This window comes from Rousettus aegyptiacus, unplaced genomic scaffold (genome assembly GCF_014176215.1).
Source record: "Rousettus aegyptiacus isolate mRouAeg1 unplaced genomic scaffold, mRouAeg1.p scaffold_m13_p_2, whole genome shotgun sequence".
NCBI lineage: Eukaryota > Metazoa > Chordata > Mammalia > Chiroptera > Pteropodidae > Rousettus > Rousettus aegyptiacus.
Genome location: NW_023416295.1, coordinates 14,605,213 through 14,626,842, shown reverse-complemented (window position 1 = coordinate 14,626,842; position 21,630 = coordinate 14,605,213). Strand labels below are relative to the sequence as shown.

The following is a 21,630-nucleotide window of genomic DNA, read 5'->3' as shown; positions in this document are numbered from 1 at the left end:
CTCTCCCCTCCCCCTCCCCGCTCCCACCTTCCCCCTGCGCCCATGCTGGGTGTCAGCTCCCCTCCCTTTCCCCAGCCCTCTGCTCCCACACCCTTCTCACTCTCTCCCTCCATCCCCTCCCTCTCCATCATCCCTTCCTCCTCTCCTTTCCTCTGCTCTCTACCCAGCACCCACACCCCCTGTTTCTCTCTGCCTTGTGTCCTGGGCCGCACCCTGTTCCTCAGTCTCGGTACCTCCTCTCTCCCCCAGGCTTCCATTGAAAAGGAGGGCGTTACCTTGGTTGCCATTCTCTGCACCCACAAGCACTGGTAAGGGGCTGGGGTCGAGGGTCTGGGTGCAGACGATCTTCCCTGGCTGACCCTTGCCCCGGCTGGGGTTGCCAGGACTGGGCCCTATAAAACGGGCTGGGCTGGGGATCAGGGAGTCAGGACGGAGGCCACCTACCTTCTTCATGAAGCACAGGGGCACCAGCCACCTACCTTCTTCATGAAGCACAGGGGCACCAGCAGAGAGGGAAGGGGAGGGCCAAGTCTCCCACTGCTCCACTGACTAGGCTCCTAGAGCCCAGAGGAGGGCAGGGCAGGGGAGGCATTTATTTTTCACTCCGTGGGCATATTTTACATGCCTCCTGTGCACTGGACATGGACAAACCTTGTGATCTCTCCTCTCCAGGAGATCATAGTCCCACACAGGGGACACAGCTCTGTATGGACGTGCATAGTAACAAATGATGGCAGCTGTAGCAGTGGCAGAGGGTACAGGGCGTGGGGGGGGGGCCAGGTGGGGCATAACCAGATTCACTTGGAGGAATTAGAGGCTGATGACCCTGGGGCTGATAAAGTTACGTTGGCATTGGCCGGGTAATAGAGGGGAGGGGTTGACAAGTTGTGGGGATGACATTCTGGACAGGAAAGTAGCTTGAATAAACGCCTGGCTCAGTCCAGAAGCCGGGGCCCCCCCAGGGCTCAAAGGCCTGGAGGTGCCGTGGGGAAGAGGGAGGCGAGGAGGCCCAAAGCCCCTGCCTGTCTGCTGTCCTACCTACAGGGACCACAGTGGAGGGAACCGTGACCTCAGCCGGCGGCACCAGGAATGTCGGGTGTACGGGAGCCCTGAGGACGGCATCCCCTACCTCACCCAGTGAGTGCCTGGCCCGGGGGTGGGATGGCTCTTCCACGGGCCCTTTTCTTCACCCCCATCCTTCTGCTGAGTATTTTGTGGGTATCTGCAGTTGAATCTTTGCTGATGCCCTTCTCAGAACTTAGAGAGCAGATCATAGCCCGTTTGAAGACCGTTACTGCCCATCCCCCACTGATCCAGCCATGGTCCCCAAAACAGGAAGAAGGGAGATTTTGGCTCTGACGCCCTGGGCACTGAGAGTGCCTTCTCTCTCTGGTGTGGAAAACTTGACTCCCGTGAATCACCCAGCCTCTTGGGCCTACGGTTGGATAGGGCCAGCATGGCTGCCATGAGTTCTAGTACCTTCTCTCCCTTGTTGTCTTGCTCCTCAGTCCCCTGTGTCATCAAGATGTGGTTAGCGTGGGACGGCTTCAGATCCGGGCTCTGGCCACCCCTGGCCACACACAAGGCCATCTGGTCTACCTGCTGGATGGGGAGCCCTACAAGGGTCCCTCCTGCCTCTTCTCAGGAGACCTGCTCTTCCTCTCTGGCTGTGGTGAGTCCCCCAAAGAGAAGAGAGAGGAATGGAAGTGAGGGAGAGAGGCCAGGGCAGGGGCCCAAGGACGGCCACAGTGCCATACACATCATTAAAGCATTGGTTTCGGCACAGATGTCGCCTTGGCAGTTACTCCGATTTGGCGTTAGAGTTACCTGTGTTACCCCATTTTTTTTTTTTTTAAGTATCACCACTTCCCATAGGGGATGGACAGAATGAGACGATGCCTGTAACTGAATACAGACCTCACAGGGCATTTGTTTCCACTGGGTAGAGCCTAGTTCTCTGATGTATTTACCAGCAGACTGGGTCACAAAACCTTGAGAACCCCGGAGTAAGAGGATGATACTGTGGTTGGGGGAGGGGGATCACGAGTCCCAGGTTGTTCGGAGTCCCAAAGGGCAGCACAGGCAAAGAAGGAAGTGCTCTGGGGAAAAGAGCAACCCAAGATGACTGCTTGGGGTCCCAGGACTCAGCCTGAAGACTTGGCACCCCCTCTTGGCACTCCACATGTCAATGTGTGTGATGGGAGCCTTCAGATGGGCTTGGCTGAGGGTAAACATTTGGGCCCTGCTCCCAGTGGGAAGGAGGGAGTAGATGCCCAGGAGGGGGGCATGCCAGGGGCATGGTTGAGGGCTGGCGGCCAGCCCGCGCTGCTCAAGCTGGTCCCCACCCTGCTTCGCATACCTTATCGCATGCTGTGTTATCCTTGTACCTCGTAACACACTCCCTGACCACACCAGGACGGACCTTTGAGGGCACTGCAGAGACCATGCTGAGCTCGCTGGACACTGTGCTGGGGCTGGGGGACGACACTCTGCTGTGGCCTGGTGAGGTGCCCCTCCCACTACTCCTGGCCCCTCACCCCCCTAGCGTCCCTGCTGACTCAGTTCCTGGTGCAGAGGGGCCATAACTCCACCCCTGGTGGCTCCCAGGAGCCCACTCTAGCAGTAATGGCTGAGCTCCCTTCTTTCTGGAGTGCTGGCTCTGTAAGCCTCTGCCTCACCAGAGTCCAGGACAGAGAACAGCCTGTGCTCATCAAGTAGAAGTCAGTAAGTCCAGTCTGCATGTGTCCGTCGAATGCATCCATATCCACACATTGCATGTCCGTACAGACAGACACATACTGCATGTCCATAGTTTGTAAAAATACATTCGCTAATATCCCGGTTAATCTTCAGAACATAATTTCATCCGTCCATTTATTCATACTTTATTGAACAGCTTTGTTCAAGCTGTTCCAGGAACCAGGGACACATCCTTGTTCTAGTGGCATTGTCGTTTTCTCCACTTGCCAAAGAAAACTGTGGCCCAGAGAGGTGCCATGACTTGACTGAGGTCACACAGCTGGGCAGAGGTGGAGTCGGGCTAGAATGCAGGTCTTCTGGCTCCAGGCCCGGTGCTAGCCCCTTGAATGGCTTCGGCCTCTTTACTCATGGCCGACTTGTGCCCACGTTCGGAGAAGCAGCTCCATGTGGCGCGCGTGGCCCTGGAAGCACTGCCCCTCCCCCCCCCCCCCAGTTGTCGGTACCCATAGGCCAAGGGCAGGGAGGACCTTTTCTGACCACACACCGATCCCTCTCTGCCTTGCCATCTCTCTCACTGGGCCCCATGGCGGTCCCTAGGTCACGAGTACGCAGAGGAGAACCTGGGCTTCGCAGGCGTGGTGGAGCCCGAGAACCTGGCCCGGGAGAGGAAGCTGCAGTGGGTGCAGAGGCAGCGCATGGAGCGCAAGGGCACGGTGCGGGGCTGCGGGTGCAGGAGGGGCTGAGAGGGCACTGCCCCCCAGGAAGGCTTCCTGCCGAGCCGGGCCTGCCCCTGGGTGGGGGTAGGGGTGGGGGCTCCCAGAGCTCTGACATGTTTGCTTCACACTCTTGGGCCCCGGGCCGGGGCCCAGGCCGGGGAGGCTTCCCTCGTTGGGTCCCTTCTCCAGATTCTCCCCGCCAAACCCAGGTGCCTCTCCTGCCACAGTGCCCGTCCACCCTGGGAGAGGAGCGCTCCTACAACCCGTTCCTGAGGACCCACTGCTTGGTGCTGCAGGAGGCTCTGGGGCCAGGCCTGGGCCCCTCTGAGGACGATGGCTACTCCCGGGCCCAGCTCCTAGAGAAGCTCCGCCGGCTGAAGGACCTGCACAAGAGCAAGTGACGCGTCCCCCAGCCCACCCCGGCCCACCCCCATGGCGGGAAGGCCACCCATCACCCGCACATGCCATCCCTGCCTTCGCTACCACCACCATCTCCATCGGCGCCCTCGGTGGGCATCATTTCCCAGCAGCGGTCAGGGGACGAGGAGGAACCGGGCGAGGAGACCTTGAGGCCGAGAGGAGAGGGGGCTGCTCCAGGGCCCGGAGACTCCGTGGTGAGGCCGAGATATCAAGGGCAGCAGGGAAGGAGGGGCCGTGGGACATCTCCATACCTGACCAGGAGGGATCCCCTCCTCCTGTCCCCTGTTCCTGCAGTGGCAGGAAGGACTTGGAGGCCATTGTTGGCCCCTCCCTCAGGGGGCCTCGCTTCCACGGTAGCCCCTGACCCCGGGGCAGCAGGAGCCGTGAACAAGTTGAGTCCGTCTTCCCCCTTCTCCCATTCAGGGCTGGGGAAGAAACTCTGTGCCCCAGAGTGGCCTGAGGGCGGTGCCTTGGCAAGGTGGTCACTCAGAGGGCCACCTGGACTCCTTTCCTGAGACGCTGCCCCCCTCTTCCCTAAGTCTCCCTGCCCTGCCCCACCCCCACAAAGGCATTTTTTCAAACAGAGCCATTTCTGAGAAAGGTGAAAGGGCTGGACGTCTGGCTGTCTGGCCAATCTCTGCCTCAGTGACCCCTCTACAGCCTGGCATAGGGAGGGTCCTGGTTGCCAAGGAGACCCTGACCTCAGGCCGACTGACGACACTGGAGGCTGCTGGGACTGCAGCCCCACAGTCCTGTGGGGGCAGAGGTCCTGCCCCTGCCCTGGGCCAACAGGGTCCCTCCCTCCCAGGGGGGAGAGAGCCATCCTCCACTAAGGCCACTGCGGTTTTCTCGTTCTGGCCCTATTCTTAGGAACTTCTGCCTTCCTCTAACTCCTGCTTTATCTTCAGCCCCTTTCCTCTTTTAGTAATTAACCACATTTATCTGGCCCCTTGCAGTTTGCCAAACACATTTCTATAATTTGGCATGTGATCCTCGGCCCCATCCCGGCTGTGGGAAGGGGGTCTGTGCAGCAGAGTTCAGATATCAGGAATCTGAGATCAGAGAGCTCCCAAATGAGTGGCAGCTTCCAGGACCCCAGGCCTGGGGCCTTCCCCTCTGCTCAGCCCTCCCTCAGCTCAGCTTCTCCTCTGGTCTCAGGCCCAGGTCCTGTAAGGGCCACAGTGAGGAATCCTATGGTCCTCGAGCAGGCATACCTTGGATTAGCCAGGAGCCTTCTGTTCCTTTGAAGAGAAGCCTTCTCTCAGGCTCTGCTCACCCCTGGCAAGCCTCTGAGATGCCCCCTGCCCTAGGTTTCCCCACAACATCTGGCCTCTGCCTCCCTCTCCACCCACAGCCTCTGGTACCAACTCTAGCAATACTCCCAGAATAGTTAGAGTTCCCCGCCCCCCAAGACATGCAGTTTCCTGCCTCTGTGCCTTCGCTCATGCTGTTTCTTCGGACTGGAATGCCTTTCCCCTGCTCCTCCTGCCTTGTCTGCCTGGCAAACACCTGTTCATCTCTCACAATCCTTCTCGAAGGCCCCCTCCTCCAGGAAGACAACCCCCATGCCCCTCCCCTCCCAGGCTACCTCTGCTCTGTGTAAATGCTTCTGTTGTGGCACTTATCACTCTGTATTTGACTTGTTTACATGTTTGTCTCCCCTTCCAGACTGTGAACCCTTCAGGGCATGGACTGTATCTTATGCATCTTTGAATTTCTGCGCCTAGCACGGTGCCTGGCACACAGTAGGCGCTCAATAAATGTTGAATGAATGAATGATTTAACCGAGGCTCTGTCACTCAATGGGCTTATCTTTATTGCTGGCTCCATTTTTCTGGGTTACAGGTCAGCCAGCTCGAATTTACTGCACTTAAAGAACTTTGGCCAGAAACAACTCTATAAATATATTTTCCATGGCTCATGTGCATTTTTTCAGGGCTTAACAATGTGCTTGCCTCAGTGTTTTCCCAAGCTTGAGATGCACAAGTGTATGCTGGCCACAGGGGAGATTGGTCTCAGCACAGCAGTGATAGCACCAGCCCCTCTTTACCGCAGCTGTAACAAAGAGCCAGACTCCATTATCTGAAGATTAGCGTTAATAACATAGTTTTGTTTCCATTGTATTTGTCTTGGGGTCAATATTTTGGACAAATGACACCATTTTCCAATTCACAATAGCAATTAAAGATACTTATTTACATAGCAAAATAAGAAGTAAAGGCGATACTGGGCCATAGCAGAATTCTTCGTGGTGGCACCGGAATGGCTGAAGGCTGAAGCACTGGCTTAGCGCCACATCCCCTTGGGGCCAGCCCACGGTGGAGTCCTCCCACCCTTGGCCATACCTCTGCCTCCTCTCTTAGGTGCGCCTCACCCCGAGTCGGGGAACTTGGCATTGGCCCTGGTCTTGGATGAGGGCTGCTCCTGGGGTGGGAGTGGCGAACTGAGCCATGGCGCTCACCTTCCTGAGGAAGTGTGGCTTACTGTGCTCTGTGATTGTCACTGGGTCACTGCTGTCATGAACGGGTGAGCCCCAGGGCCAGGTCGCCCTGGGAATGCCCAGCTTTAAGGGGCACTAGGTGTTTGTTCTCTAAAGCTGGTGATGCACTTTCCCAGGGCCTTGGGTGACCCTCCCACTGGGGCATCTATCCTAAATGATGCCATGTGCTTCTCCCAGAGCTGACACTGACCAGCAACAACCAGGCCTCCTGCGCCTTGCTTTCAGGGCAGCAGGTGTCACCGGCCTTAGAGATCTGGGTTCCAGACCCAGTTCTATTACTCAACGTTCAAGTGACCTTAAGCAAGGCACTTCCCTGACCTCAGTTTTTTCATCTTCCAGTGGAGATGACAACCTTGAATAAGTCAGAACCCTTTCAAGTGCAAGTGGCAATTAGTTAACAGAGAGGAGTTTAAACCAAAAGAGAAATTTATCAGCCCACGAAATTGAGAAGCATGGGATTATGCCATGGGGGCTTTGGGCATGGAGATGAACAGGATCTTCATCGTTCGGCTCTGCTTGCTTCCGTTTCAGTGCCATCTTGTCAGGCTTCCCCCTGCCGTGGAGAAACTCTCTACAAGTTCTAAGCTACTAGTTCTTCAAACCTAGCAGACCTTCCCATAGTCCCAGGGATGGAGTGTCATTGGTCCAGCTCAGGTCACTTTCCAACCCCCGAACCAATCGTAGGGTTTAGGTAAATGGACCTCTCTGGCCAGATTAGGTCACATGACCACACCTGGAAAGGCAATGTCAGCGCCAACTGAGACACAGTGCGCTGAGAGTAGGGAAAGGTCCTCCAAGGGAAATCATGAACCTTCACTACCAATTCCACGTCCTGGAGGCTGTTACAGGAGTCGGAAGAGAAAAGGTACATGAAGTCACTTCGGAAAATGCTCCATCGGATCTCTGGTGCTATACTTAATTATAGCGGAAAATGGAGGTAGACACATGGCCTCCAAGGTGTTTGAACAATACGTAGTTTTAAAAATAACTAGCAAGCAGTTCATTTTTTTCAATTGTTTCCTTCAATCACAGGCTGTCTCTCTGGAGGTACAAAAGGAAAGAGAGTGGGGGCTAAGTGGGCAGCTCCGCGCATTCCAGGGAAGAACAGAGAACAGGAAGCTGGAGACAGAGACATGTAAACGCGAAGAGGCCTGTGCGTGCAGGTGTGTGTGGGAGGGTGGTCTTAGTCCTCCACGGCCTCAGCCACAAATGGAGCCTTTGAAAGCAAGTGGGAACCTAACCCTCGTGGTCAGTAAACTCTAGGCTCTGGCAAATTCTGGACAGGGTGGTAGAAAGAAAAAGGGCTTGGAGTTGGACTGGTTTGCCTCCAATTGGCCGTGGCTTACACCAGGCAGGTGGCTCATTCTGGAGTGGCTGGAGGAAGTGAATGAGATGCACAGTTGTGTTGAACGAATAGCAGCTTCCCCCTCCCTCTTACTGTCATTGATGAACTTGGGGCTAGCTAGTCCATCAGGTAGAACCAAGTGGTTAAGAATATGAACTCTGGAGCCAGCGCATCTGAATTGGAGTCCATGCATTCCATTTATTAATCGAGTGACCTTAGGCACGTTGCTTAACCTTTCTATGCCTCCATTTCTCATCTGTCCAACAGGCATGATGCCAGCACCACCTTAGAAGCTGGTTGTGAGAATTAAATGAGTTAATACCTGCAGAGCTCAGCACATTGTGAGCCCTCTCTGTGTGTGGTAGTCATGCGATAGATGCCCACACCAGCGGCTGGGAGGGCACAGGCTGTCCATGTCACAGGCTCAGAGAGAGGACAATCTGTCCAACACAGCCGAATAACTAGCATGTCAACCTACTCCAGAGCATCCTATTACTGGCTATCAGGCCCTAAATGGGGCACAAATGTAACAAATGTCCTTGACACATTTCTTTCAGAGGGTTAAAAAGTATGCAGCAAACTGATGTGAATCCTTCTGTGAGCCACTTTGCCAAATTGCTTTCTCCCCCAGTAGCTGGCAGGACACGACCAGAACCAAGGGAGAGGAAATAGGGATTGGGGGGGAGGTGAGAGAGTTGAGAACATGGGCTCCCAGGAGGTGGTGGCCCATGGGAACGGGCAAGTAGGAGTCCTATGCAGCTAGAGGGGCCTGAGCAAGGAGAGGTGAGGAAGGAAGGGGGAGGTGGACGGGCGACCACCCCTTAAAGAGCATCTAGGCCACAATTTGCTTTTCATATTTTTAATTTTGTCCTAATGATTTAAAAGGTTTTGTTCAACTTTATGTAATTCACATATGAAAGCAATAGGGTTTGCTCGTTTTAGATTTTATTTAAATCCTCTGGGTTTTTTTTTTTTATTAACAACTTTCTTGAGATATAATTTACATAACACACAAGTCACCCTTTTAAAGTGTATGCATCTGTGGTTTTTAGTGTATGTACAGTTTTGCAACTATCACCGCCATCCAATTTTGGAACATTTCTATCATCCAAGAAAGAAGCCCTGTGCCCATTCGATGTTGCTCCTGCCTCCACGCCCGACCCCGCCCCCACACGAGGCCACCACCGATCTACTTTCTGTCTCTAGATTTGCCTATTCTGGACATGTTATATTAATAGAATCCTGCAATACGTGGTCTTCTGTGACTGGTTTCTTTCGTTCAACATAGTTTCAAGGTTAGTCCATGTTGTAGCCTGTGTCTGTACGGCATTCCTTCTACGGCTGAATAATCTGAATAATATTCCATGTGTCTACACACCACATTTTGCTTCTCCATCTGTCAGCTGATGGACCGTTGGGCTATTTTTACTTTTTTGGCTATTATGAATAATGGTGCTATCAACAACTGTGTACAAGTTTTGTATAGACAGATGTTTTCAATTCTCTTGGGTATATACCTAGGAGTGAATTGCTAAGTCATACAGTAACTCCACATTTAACTTTTTGAGGAACTAACAAACGCCTTTCCAAGGCAGCTGTGAACTTTGCTAATGCCACTAAGGGCTCACGTGCAGAAAAAGGCTTGTTCAGAGTTCACTTTGGCTTTTAAAAGCTAGTAAATTCCTCAAGTGTTTCCATTTTTTAAAGATAAGCATTTCAAAACCTTTCAAGTTCAGCTTTCCAGTCATATCATTCTAATCATAGATCTGGTAATATTAATAACTTCTAAGGGAGCTTTGATTACTAGTTGGTCCTCTTTTTAGAATTAAAACTACTTTAGGTAGTATATATTGCACTTATTTATTCAATATGTTTTAGATTACTATATTTTCTTTTTTAAAGCAATAGCTCAATAAAGCTGGAAAAGGTAAAATAAAAAGAATTCTATTCTCTTCAGAAAATTATTTTTATTATGGTGACATTGGTTAATGAAATCCCGTAAGTTTCAGGTACACAATTCAACAGTAAGGAATATATATATTGCATTGTGTGTTCACTGCCCATAGATTGATTTCTTTCTGTTACCACCACATATTTGACCCTTTTAACCCCATCTACCTCCCTCTCTCCTCTTAAAAATTGTTTTAAACAATCGACTGACAAACCAGCCTCCCAAGTTACTTTTATTGCAATTTAATAAGGAAATATATAAACATAGTAAATGTGAAGTTTTTAAAAATGTTTTTACAATCCCAGTAAGAACGTAAATTCCAAGAACCGTTTACATCAACTATTCAACTGCCTAATTTAAATTAGAATCTCCAGGCTTACCTCTTAAGCACCTTCCCAGACCATAAATAATTATCCAGTGAGAAGCTATCCAAAGATTCTGTTCCCAGTGATACAGCGGCTGAGGGAGAGAGGAGGCCATGAGGTGACTGAGGTTTCATGTCCAGATTTCTCTTTAATTTGTTTATTTTTAAATTATGGCGGACATACAGTAGTACATAGTTTCCGGTAAACGATTTAGTGATTGGATATTTACATACTTTACGAAGCGACCACCGCGTTAAGTCCGGCGCCCGTCCGTCACTGGGCATAGTTACCACAACGTTACCGACTGTATTCCCTGTACTGTCCTTTACATCCTCGTGGCTTTTTTTTTTTTTTTTTTTTTTTTTACTTTTATCCCCATGGCTTATTTTATAACTGACAGTTTGTACTTCTTAATCCTCGTCACCTTTTTCACCCGTCTTCCCACCTCCCACCAAGAGTTCTCTTTTCTGAGACCCTGACTATCAGCTGGAGCCCTTTATTAGCCACTGTGTCAAGGACTCCAACAGTTACCAGGCGGGGATCAGAGAGCCCACAGCCTGCGGTTCGAATGTATCATAATTCAATTTTCAAGCCTTTTGTCTCCAATTACTACCCATAGTATGGCACCACGGGTTTAAATTCATTGTGTCATCTATTAGTTGCTTCGTTTTTCTCCGAACTCACTCTCACTCTGGAACCGGATTGCCTTGGGCCGAGTCCCAGCTCAGCCAGTTACTAGCTGTGCGACCTTGGTACCTCGGTTTTCTTAGCCATAAAATGGAGGGGGAAAAGTACCTGCTCACAGGATTTGTCTGAAGAGTGAGGCCCTCTGGACAGCTCCTGGTCTAGGGTTAGCGTGGTTTGTGAGTTTGCTGTGCTTGTCACTGTGATCACCATCATTGTTAACATGTTAGGACCGCAACATGTAGTGCTATTCACAGGGCATCTAACTGGGTTCTGTGCACGTGAGGTCACGTCGGACTCGGGGCCACAACTTCTAAGGTCATTCTAATGACCTATGTCATCCTCCTGCCTTTTAAAAATGACAAATGCTCCCTCTGCTGGACAATACCTCAGGCTTGCTTTTAGCACTAGAGCACTTAGTTCCTACCATTTCCTCTAAGGTCAGGGTGTTTAGAGAAGTGGGTTGATGGCCCTTTAAGAGGCGGTAGCTAGCTCCCAGTTGCCATGGAGACAGCTAGATACAACCTGGTAGCAGGCAGCAGGCAGCAGGCAGCATGTCCTCTAAAGCTCAATCCTCAGGTAGGAAGAGGGCTTCTGGGGCTGGAAAGGGGAAGGCCTTCTTCTCCCTCACAATCCACCTTGGGGGAATTCTACTTTTGGGACCCCTGCACCAGCCTGTCCTTCTCCCTAAGGTTTGCCATCTCATACTCTCCTCCTCCCATAGACCCCAGAGCCAAGGACCAGCATGCCTTGGCTGCAGAGGGGCCACCTTTAGAGGCCAGTGCTGAAGCTATTCACTTCCTCAACTCCCTCCGTGAGCCTGGGCTGGTGAGGTGTTGGGGGCTGGGCGGAGCTGGGCGGGGGGGCGGGGGGGGCGGGGCGGGGGGGGGTAGGGATACACAAGTGTGGAGAGGAGAGAAGGGAGAAGGCCCAGACCTGGCCCTGTCTCTCTCAGCCTGATTCTCCTGGGACTCGGAAAGGGTCAGTAGTTTTCAAGGGAAGATTTCTTGGGGTGGTGGAGGTGTGTCTTCACCCACTGGCTGCTGTAGAGGCCAGTGGAGGGGAGACAGGAGTTGCCTGGGAGACGTGGATGAGGAGCGGGTGGGTGGAGACTCTGGTGACACTGGTAGCCAGGGCGTCAGAGAGAGAAGGCCTAGGAGCTGGAACTTTATCTGTCCCCACAACATCCTCACCCGCAGAGAAGGAGGAGCTGCAGATGCTGTTCTTCTCCGAGACTCTGGCCGTGGTCTCGAATACAGGAGAGCCTCAGGGGGAGCTGACCATCGAGGTGCAGAGCGGGAAACAAAAAGACCAGTTCGGCATCATGTCACACTACCCCTTTGTGCACGCCTCCTGCAGAAGCTTCATGGACAAAACTGTCTGTGGAAACTCTCTCCAGGGTAGAGTTCCTGCTGCCTGATATCCTTGATCCCCATCCTTCCTCCACTGCCCTCACGCACCCCTTCCCCCATTCCCAGGACCTTTACTCAGGACCAACCCTTGGACTTTATTTACATTGGGACCAGAATGAGGCATCGAGGGTAGGCGGGAAGTAGAGGTGATGGGGAGGTTCCTTACAGCCGCAGACTCAAGACAAGAGCCCCACTTGGTTTTTCCTCTGGCTACACTGCACCTGAGTCCTCTAGCCTGGGGTGCCGCCCTCCCCTCCTGCAATCCCCAACCTTGTCTCCTGTGATGGCACTGTTCCCTCTTCCCACCCTAGGCTATCTCTCATGGGACTTGAGGACCATAGAACAACATAGTCAGGAGTTCATCAAGGTACCTTCTGGGGCCCCCAACCTTGACTCCAACCTAGGGTGAGAGAACAGAGACCCTGGGAGGGAGGAGGGAGGGGGGAGGGAAGGGAGAGGAAGGGGATCTCAGTGGAACATCATCTGACTCTCTCTCTCCCGTTACTCTTCAATCCCCACCACACACAACGTGGAAGCCCATCCATCCAGGGGTACGGGAGGTCAGCAGCAGGTTGCTTCTGAATACCTCCTCCTAATACACAAGTGCTGGGTCCAGCCCACCCCAGACATCCTCCAGCCTCAGAGGCCGGCGTCTCCCCCGGGGGCCATGTGGGCTGACCTTTCCCAGAGCCTGGCCTTTCCCAAGGGGCTGTCACCACCTAGCCTCCAAGTTCTCCTGCTCTGAGCCCCTCACAACCAGCCCCGGCCACTTTGTGACCCGTTTACACACTGGAAGCCACTCTTGCTAAGAACCTTCCCACAGATTATTTGTTTACAATCTAGTGAGTCCCTGATTCTCCCCTCCATGCTCTGACCCTTAGTTCCACATCCTCCCCATGGAACGTAAGATCAGTTTGCTGAAGGAAGAGGATCAGCTGGTCATGACCAGAAGTATCAAGGAGGGTGAGGTGAGGGAGGAAGCTGGACTCCCCGTCGTCTTGAAACCAGGCGCAGGGGGCCAGATTGTGTCGGGCCAGGAGCCTGCAGTGGGGTCTCAGCAAACCCAACACCCGGCTTGCCCACCCTCCCTGCCCCTTCCCAGCTCAACATCCCTAACCCAGATTTGTCCTGAACAGGAAGTGAAAACCGAAGTGACTTTTTTCCCCTGGGATTCAACCATGGGCTTCATCTCCGAGGCTGCCAACCTGCTGTTGCTGAGGGTGATGGCCTGGCGGCAGATGGTACCCAATAACGCCCGTTTCCTGGCCTTGGACACAGAGGGCAAACTCTGCTATTCCACCTATGTGAGGGGTCTCCCTGGGCAGGGGTCTTGGCCTGAGGGCAAACTAGAAGGGGCATGGAGGACACTGGGGTGGGAGAAGAGGCAGCTGTGGAGTGGAAGCGTGGAAGGGATGGAGATAAAACCGGGGTCACGTGGCGGGACTTCCAGAGGCAGGAGAGATGATCACGTGTGGGACAGGTGGAGTGAGTGAGGGACCAAAAAGTGTGAGCGGTTGAGGGAAGCAACACCTTTTGCACAAAAGTCAGTCCAGGAAAAATAAACATAGTGAAGTGCTGCTTTTAAGACATTTTTTTAACATCAGGAAGTACAATATGTCCAAGTACACTTAAATATTCTTTTACTGAGGCTCAGCCTTGAAAGCTGTTCTTCTTCCTCCTCGTTCTCCTCCACCTTCTCCTCCTTTTCTTCTTCTATTTTGGCTAAAATTTTCAGAATCGATGTACCCATGACTTCTATAATATATTATTTTTTAAAATTTATTTATTTAAATTAGTTTCAAGTATACAGTACATTGGTTAGACATCTATATAGTTCATAAAACAATCCCCCCAATTGCTCCCTCCCTCCCCTGGCCTTCCACCCAGCCATCATATTAAGCTAACTGCATTCCCTCTGCCGTGCTCCACATCCCCGTGACCAACTATCAACTACTAATTTGTACTTCTTTAACCCTTCGCCCCTTTCTCCCAGCCCCCAACTCCCCTCCCTTCTGTCTGTCACCAAATTGTCCACTATATACAATATATGATCGTAAAGCTGTGTCTCTGAACATACACTTTGGGGGCTTATTTGACAAATTTTGTGAAGGACGTTCTAGTCTTTTCTAACACAAACATGACAAAGAACAATGTGTTTGACACAAACAGGCCCTTGCCATTTTCCCCCATTTTATTTGAAACACGTGTTTTATGTTAACACTTTTCTCCCCATGGCTGCAGCCATAAGAGAGGTTTAAGTTTTAGTTACAACAGGGCATCGGGCCTGCAGCAGCAAGAGCCCGAGGAGGCCACACACACACGCTTGCACCTAATTGGTTGATCCTCATCCCTGCCACGGAATCTGCCAATTAAATGCACTTGGTCATGGAGAGGGGATGGGGTGGAGTTGGGACAGGGGCTGGCTCTCTATGAGGGGACCTTCAACTCACATCTTATGGTGCCTGAGTGTCTGGACAGCCAAGGGCTGCTTGTCACTGGCTAACAACGAATGAAGCTGCAAGATGGAGAAAAGGGCCTGGGTGAGATTTTGGGGGAACCCTGGTAGGCAACCACCTCACCTCCTTCCTTTTATTTTGGCTGCTGCCAGCAAGCCCTAGGCACCCAGACCATCCAGGTAGACCGTCAGCAGGTGGAAGTGTTCATGGTAGAGCAGACCGTACACGCGGATCAGGGCATCCCCATGTCCTGCCAGTTCTACCTGCTGTCTGATGGGTGAGCTGCCAGCAGTGGGGCCAAAGGGGGCAGTGTTGAGCACAAGCCTGGGCGCTTATTGATGGAGAGTGATGGGGCCAACCAAGGAAGACGACTGTTTCTGGGGACTCCACCAAGAGGAGTTACTGTCGAGATCTGAGTGCTCCTGCTTTATTCACACCATTCACCCCTCCTTCGCGAATTCACTCGTTCTGATTCTCGTGGTGCCTCGCAAACCTCACCTAAGAGCCCTGAACGGCTAAGGACATTCCCTCAAGACTCCACTGGGCCTAAGGCACAGCTGAAGCAGCTGTCACAGGTGTCACATTGAAAAACACCAAGGTTTGAACAACTCGACATGTGATAAATCAATGTGCCTGGAGAAGCATTCTGGCACACTGCCCAGCTGCCACCAGCAAAGCATAGGCACTAAATCGTGAGAAAATTCGAGAAGGGAAGGAGAATTTGTTTCCAAACAGATATTGACATAACTACTACACAGAAAGAAAAGTAATCAGAACATCCTTGGCCTTCTTTATTTCATAACTTAGCTTGTTGTTTCTATATTGCATGTCATGTAGCAGGAGGCTCATGATTTCTTTTTTTGTACTTACTCCTCCGAAGGTTTCAGTACAGCCCTGGCACACCAGCATGCATCTCTAGAGGTGGGAACAGCATCAGGCTTGAAAAGCAGGTCCCCATTATCTGGGGATCCAGAAATGAACTTGACTCAGGAACTCAAAGACAAGTGGGGGGCAGGGAGCGGCAGTCAAGGGAAGCCCCCGGGATGTCCTCGAGGGAGTGGGCTAGTATAGGGAGACACTTTCTCCTGTGTTGCTCTCCAGGCATCTGGCCAAGAGAATCCAGGTGGGCTCCCCTAGCTACTGCTTGATCACCAAGATGCCCAGCTTGAGGGAGGAAGGTGAGTGAAGCCTCTGGCTGGGGGGGGGGAGGAACCTGGGGCCCTCCCGGGTGCAGGGGCTGGATTGAGTGTGCTGTGGGCAGGATCCAAGCCCAGATCAGATGCCGAAGCTTTGCCCTCCAGGCCCTGGCCCCAAGGCAATGAGGGGAGGATCATTTTGCAGGAAACGCCTTCCAGCATCTCTGCCAATGTGGGCAGCGCCCTGGGGTTTTACCTGAGCCTGCAGTTGGGGTATTCTTGGGCATCCCTGTGCATCTGAGGGAGGTTCTGGGGGGGGGAGGCGTTACACATCCTTCCTCCCTCCCCATCCAGATGAGATTGAGCCTCAGCCGGTATTTAAGAAGAAGCCCCTGGTGTGGGAGGAGGACATGGAGCTCTACTCGAAGTTCCTGGACCGGAAAGTGAGGAGAGGCTGCAGCCTGGGGTCCCCATTCCTCCCCACCCACCGCCCACCCCACCCTCCAGGCTCATAAATTCCACCATTACCAATCTCTCTTGGTACCTGGTTACGGTGCACACCCCAGTGGGTTGGGAGGTCCCAGCGTCCCTAAGCCCTCCTTGGAATGAAGTAAGAGGACTTCCGGGGGTGCGGGAGACCCGTGGCTGGCTCAGGCTCAGGCTCAGGCTCAGGCTCAGGCTCGGTCCTGCCAGGAGCAGCTGCGTCTCAGCCACACCAGGTATCTGCAGCAGCACCCCGACGCCCAAGCGCTTATCTCCGACTTCCTGCTCTTCCTGCTGCTGCGCCAGCCGGCCGACGTGGTCACCTTCGCCGCCGAGTTCTTCGGTCCCTTCGCGGTACACCGCCCGCCCTCCCCTGCCCTGCGCTCCTCCAACCAACGCAGCCCCTTCCGCACGCTGTACAGGGAGTCCAGCTAGACCCGCGGCGCGCCGGGCCGGCGCCCCACGCGGGTCCTGGGAAGGAAGCGGGGGCGGTCAGTCTGGGGCACCGCCGCACCCAGGAGGCCCGCCTTCCGGACTGCGGTTTTGATGGAAATAAACGGGGCCCTCCAGAGAGTGAGAGCCAGAACCTTCCTTGACCAGTCTTGCGTCTTGGCTTAAGAACAGGAACCGTTAGTAGCGTTTAGCAAGCGAATTTCAGCCTTTCTTCTTGAAGGCTATTATCATCATTATCCCCATTTCACAGATAAGAAAATAGAGGCACAATAGGGTAAGTCAGGGATCCCCAATTCCCTGGCCACAGACAGGTACGGGTCCATGGCCTGTTAGGAGCCAGTTGCGGGGCGGGAGGTGAGCTACTGGCCAGCCAGCAAGGCTTCGTTTATGTTTGCAGCCGCTCCCCAGCACCAGCATCACCGCCTCAGCTCCACCTCAGATCATCAGGCATTAGATTCTCATAGGCGCACTGGTCCCTGGTGCTAAAAAAGTTGGGGACCATAAGGTTAAGTAACTCTTGGAGTTAGCACACGGGAAGCGGGATTCGAACCCTCAGGCTGGATTCCAAAACCCATACTAGGCACTAGGTTAGCAGGGGTGGCGGGGTGGGGCTTCTTGATACTACTTAGCATAACTGCCTGCTCCCTCCCCTCCCTCAAAGAAAAAAGAGCAGATGGGTGGTGAGGGGCAATGGGGAAGGGATCTGGATCACCCCTGGCCTTGCTCATCTCCTCCCAAGCCTCCCAAACACCCACTGCCCGCTCTCACACTCCACCTTCCTCCCCATTCTTCCCCACACACAAACACCCCCCAATGGCGTGCAGGGTCCCCATCACCTCCTCATAGCTCCTTGCTAATGTCACTCTGTCCAGGGGCTTGTTTCTGCCCAGTACTGGCTGCCTGCTTGGTAACAAATATAAGGTAAGCTTCCCTAAGGCAGCTGGCAATGGGGGCGCAGGCTCTACCCTGCAGCAATGCAATCGTTGGGACCTGCTTTGCAAGAGGAGGGCCCCAAAGAAGCTTTGTATTCTAGTAAATAATATGGGCCAATAGCTACAAGGCTGCGGTGGAGGGAAGTCCATGACCCAGGAATCAGGGAAGGAAGGCTTCATAGAGACTTGTAAGTTGAGTTGAGCCTTAAAGAATTTTTAAATAAATATATATATATCTCATATATATATATATATCTCATATATATATGATATATATAGTCCCTTTCCCTTATTTCAAAAGAAATACATGTTCATCAGAGAAAAATTAGAAAAGAGTGATAAACCAAAAGAAGAACATGACTTCACCTCAATTCCTCTACCTAGAAATGGCTATTTTTAACTTTTTAACAAATAGTCTCTACTCTTTTTTTCTATGCATAAAAGTGGCTGGTGTTTGTTCAGCCTTTACTCTGTCAAGCACTTTATACAAAATGTTTGATCTGGTCTTTACAGCTCCAAAGGACTTTATTTTAACAAAAATAAAATCATATAGTAATAGATGCTCATTAACCAATAATTGCATACTTAATTACACTCTTGAAAAGTTTCAAACATTAGATAACAGAGGTAAAGCTAGAATCTCCCTAGATTCCCACCTTAATCTCCATGTTTTGTAACTTTTTTGAATGTTTTAACCAGTTGTTTCATTTAACAATACGTTCTGAAAATATTTCCTCATCATTATAGTCTTCTATTTTTTCTTTTTTGAAAAAAGAAAAAAAATTATGGCTCTGCCATAAAGTAACCAATCTCTGCTCATCTCTGCCTTTTTATTTTTTTATTTTTTGCTCTCACAAACTGTGCTGCATTGAACATCTTTGTAGCTAAATCTTTGCATATATCAACAATTTTTTCCTTAAGGATACATTCCGAGAAGTGTAATTGATATTAAGGCTTTTGTTTGTTTGTTTGAACATATTACCAAATTCTACATGTGGAACGTTTTTATTAATGTCAGATACAGCCTTCCAGGCAGAGAAAATGACACGAGGAAAGTGGAATGTATTTGCATGGTCTAGGGAGGTACCATCCAACACAAGTTTCTGCAATGTCTTTTATCTGCAATGTCCAATACGGTGGCCGCTGGTCACATGAGTGGCCACTGAGAACTAGAAATGTGGTTTATATGACTAAGGAACTGGAGTTTTAATTTTAACTCATTTCAATTTAAATAGCCACGTGTGGCTAGTGGCTACTCTGTTGGAGAGCATTAGAAAGTAAGTGTTTTTCATTCGCTCAGGCAGGAAGCTCAACAAATGGGCCCCTTCCATGTGCCAGGATTGTTCTGGACCCTGGGAGATCAGCAGTGACAAGACAAAGTCTTGGAGCTTACAGGGAGTGTGGGGAGATGGACAATAAACATAAAAGGTAATTTCATATGTAAAATTTCAGTCATTACTGAAAACAAAGCCAAGTAATTAGTAGAAAGCGACTCAAGGTTGGAAGATTGAGGGTGGAGACTTCAGGGAGGGCCTCTGGGGTCTCTGTCAAACTGGAACCCAGTGATAAGCAGTCAGACCTGTGAAGAGCTACAGGAAAAATATTCCAGGCAGAGGAAACAGCAAGTGGAAAGGCTCCGAATATACCATGTTGGGAACAGAAGGCTGTGAGGCCAGAGCACAAAAGAAGGTAAGAGAGGCTGGCAAAGAGAGTGATTCATCATCCTGAGGTAAGCAGGGCTGAGAGCCTCCTCGGCCCTGGCTTGTTTTCTTCATCTGTGGAGAACCGAAACTGAGGCCGACCCAAGGCAGTGCACCCAGAACATGCCTCTGCGGAGATCCCAAGGGCCGCCTCTACTCCCGGGTCCTCTGCAGCAGTGGGGCAGAGGGGAGGCCTAGAACATTCAGTCCATGCAGAGCTTTCCTCTTCCCAACTGTCTTGCCACTTACTTCCCTGCCTGCCTGTGTGACACCCCTTTCAAAACTGCTTTGTTTTTAGATCATATTATTTGTCCCCTGAACTTTCATAACCTCTGCTCTTGCTCCATAATACTAAGATAGCTATTTCTCTGAACAAATAAAAAATAAATGTTAATGTGGAGAAAAAGGAATCCTCGTACACTGTGAGTGGGACTGCAAATTGGTACGGTCACTATGGAATACAGTATGGAGGTTCCCTAAACAACTAAGAGTTAATCTACTATATGATCCAGCAATCTTTCTACTGGGTAGTTACCCCCAAAGACTTGAAAACCCATATCTGAAAAGACAATTGCACACCGACATTCATAGCAGCATTATTCACAGTAGCCAGGACATGGAAGCGACCGAAGTGTCCTATGATAGATATTGGCTAAAGAAGCTGTGGCACATATATACAATGGAATATTCCTCAGCCATAAGAAGAGATGAAATACTGCCATTTGCAGCAACATGAATGGACTTGAAGTAATCATACTCAGCAAAATAAGCCAGACAGAAAAAGTTGAAAATCACATGATATCGCTTATATGTGGGATATACGCCTAAAAGCAACAAATGAACAGGACGAACAGAGACTCATGGACATGGACAATGGACTAGCGATTACCAGAAGCGGGGGGAGAAGGGAAAGGGGAGGTAGACGACGGGGGGGGGGGGGGGAGGTGATTTAAATAATTTCTTCAATTAAAAAAATTAAGTAAATAAGTAAATAAATAAATGTTGAGCACTTCTGGAGTTCCAGGCACTCCACTAGGACCGGGGATGTCGTGGGGACATCAGGATTGGGCCCCGCCTGCGTGGCATGTAGCCTAGAAGGGAAGAGACATTGCTCAAGGATAAATGGATACTATGGATAAAGGCAGACCGTGGAAAGTGCTAACAAGAAAACACATGCATGTAATATTAGAGTGTTTAATGTGGACTCGGCCTAGTGGTGGAGCCCAGAGAGGCAGAGGGAAATGAATAATAAGAAGAAGAAGACCGAGCCCTATGCAGCACTTATTGACACGTGGTAATTCATGTGATTCTCACAAGTACCCCTATACGGTGGATTCTATCATTATTCTCATTTTACAGATGAGAGACAGGTTAAGGCCAAGGCACACAGGTTAAGGGCAGAGCCAGGATTTGGACCCAGGGAGTCTGGCTCAAGTTCATGCATGAATCCACTCTGATAAACATATCAGATGTGGCTCTCTGGAGACAGACGCCAGAACAGAGAAGAGACACCTTCCTGCTTTAGCTACATCCGGAGTAGGCTTGACTATGCTATCTTCCTCCTTCCCCAGGCACCCAGAAACTCTCCCACTCCCTACTGCATTGTCACTGACAGCAGCCTCACTGTTATGAGTTGCGTGAGTAGACAGGGAGGGCATGAGGCTGAGAGAGCACGCAGCCTGGTCCTGGGGAGATCAAGTAAGGCTTCTTGGAGGAAGTCACACCTGAGCTGAGTCCTGAAGAAAGGCAAAGTATATGGAGAATGTTCTAAGAGGAAGCAGCCTATGCAAAGCCCTGGAGCTCAGAGGGAGGGAGCGCTGAATGTCTGAGTGACTGCAAGGGGTTCAGGTGAAGGGTCTGGGAACCCAACTAAAGTGTCGTCAGTCACCCAAGAGCCCGAGAGCCCCTGGGAGTGGGTCAGGTAAATGCCAGAATGCCCACCTGTTTTTGCGGGTTTTTTTCCTCCCACAAGAAGCCAGAATGAGAGCAGATAAACAAAGAGTAATGTCAACTTTTTTTTGGTGGTAAAATATACATAAATTTTACCCTCTTAACCATTTTTAGGTGTGCAAGTTAGTGACATGTAGTACATTCACACTATTGTGCAATTATCACCACAATCTGTTTCCAGAACATTTTTATTGTCCTAGACAAAAACTCTGTACCCATTAAACACTAACTCCCCTCCACCCCCTTTCCCAGCCCCTGGCCACTACCATTCTACTTTCTGTCTCTATATATTTGCTTATTCTAGGTACCTCTTATAAGTGGAATCATACAATTTTTGTCTTTTTATATCTGGCTTATTTCACTTGGCCTAATGTTTTCAAGGTTCATTCATATTATAGCATGCATCAGATTTCGTTTTGATTTAAGG

General features: G+C 50.9%; 2 protein-coding genes across 8 annotated transcripts in view; both read left to right on the top strand.

The window, feature by feature from the left end:
* Positions 1–5,620, top strand: part of PNKD (PNKD metallo-beta-lactamase domain containing) — a 58,883-nt gene extending 53,263 nt beyond the window's left edge. For both annotated transcript variants that reach the window (XM_016156736.2, XM_036236301.1), the window contains 6 exons: positions 250–308; positions 1,045–1,137; positions 1,509–1,672; positions 2,416–2,502; positions 3,298–3,413; positions 3,644–5,620. In XM_016156736.2, coding sequence (XP_016012222.1) covers positions 250–308; positions 1,045–1,137; positions 1,509–1,672; positions 2,416–2,502; positions 3,298–3,413; positions 3,644–3,817 — 693 coding nt within the window. In that variant the 3' untranslated portion in view covers positions 3,818–5,620. The remainder of the gene's footprint in view (positions 1–249; positions 309–1,044; positions 1,138–1,508; positions 1,673–2,415; positions 2,503–3,297; positions 3,414–3,643) is intronic.
* Positions 5,621–5,748: 128 nt separating this feature from the next.
* Positions 5,749–16,749, top strand: LOC107516725 (ciliogenesis associated TTC17 interacting protein). 6 transcript variants are annotated; one of them, XM_036236300.1, is made up of 10 exons: positions 8,593–8,976; positions 11,406–11,509; positions 11,881–12,081; positions 12,405–12,460; positions 12,975–13,061; positions 13,230–13,397; positions 14,702–14,826; positions 15,651–15,727; positions 16,040–16,128; positions 16,379–16,749. In XM_036236300.1, exons 3-10 carry the CDS (start codon positions 11,898–11,900, stop codon positions 16,601–16,603), a joined length of 1,011 nt encoding a protein of 336 aa, XP_036092193.1. In that variant the 5' UTR covers positions 8,593–8,976; positions 11,406–11,509; positions 11,881–11,897; the 3' UTR covers positions 16,604–16,749. The 6 variants fall into 6 exon arrangements, with proteins under 6 accessions (XP_036092191.1, XP_036092193.1, XP_036092192.1 ...); XM_036236299.1 differs by having other exon boundaries at positions 8,594–8,976; positions 11,406–11,495; XM_016156734.2 differs by lacking the exon at positions 8,593–8,976 and adding an exon at positions 11,201–11,260 and having other exon boundaries at positions 11,406–11,495.
* Positions 16,750–21,630: the final 4,881 nt, after the last annotated feature.

Excerpts from the sequence above, each read along its gene's own strand:
- LOC107516725 (XM_016156733.2), top strand. The coding sequence starts at position 11,186 with ATGGAGACAGCTAGATACAACCTGGTAGCAGGCAGCAGGCAGCAGGCA. Across the intron at positions 12,461-12,974 it reads ATAGTCAGGAGTTCATCAAG|TTCCACATCCTCCCCATGGA; the intron begins GTACCTTCTGGG and ends TCTGACCCTTAG. Across the intron at positions 14,827-15,650 it reads TTCTACCTGCTGTCTGATGG|GCATCTGGCCAAGAGAATCC; the intron begins GTGAGCTGCCAG and ends GTTGCTCTCCAG.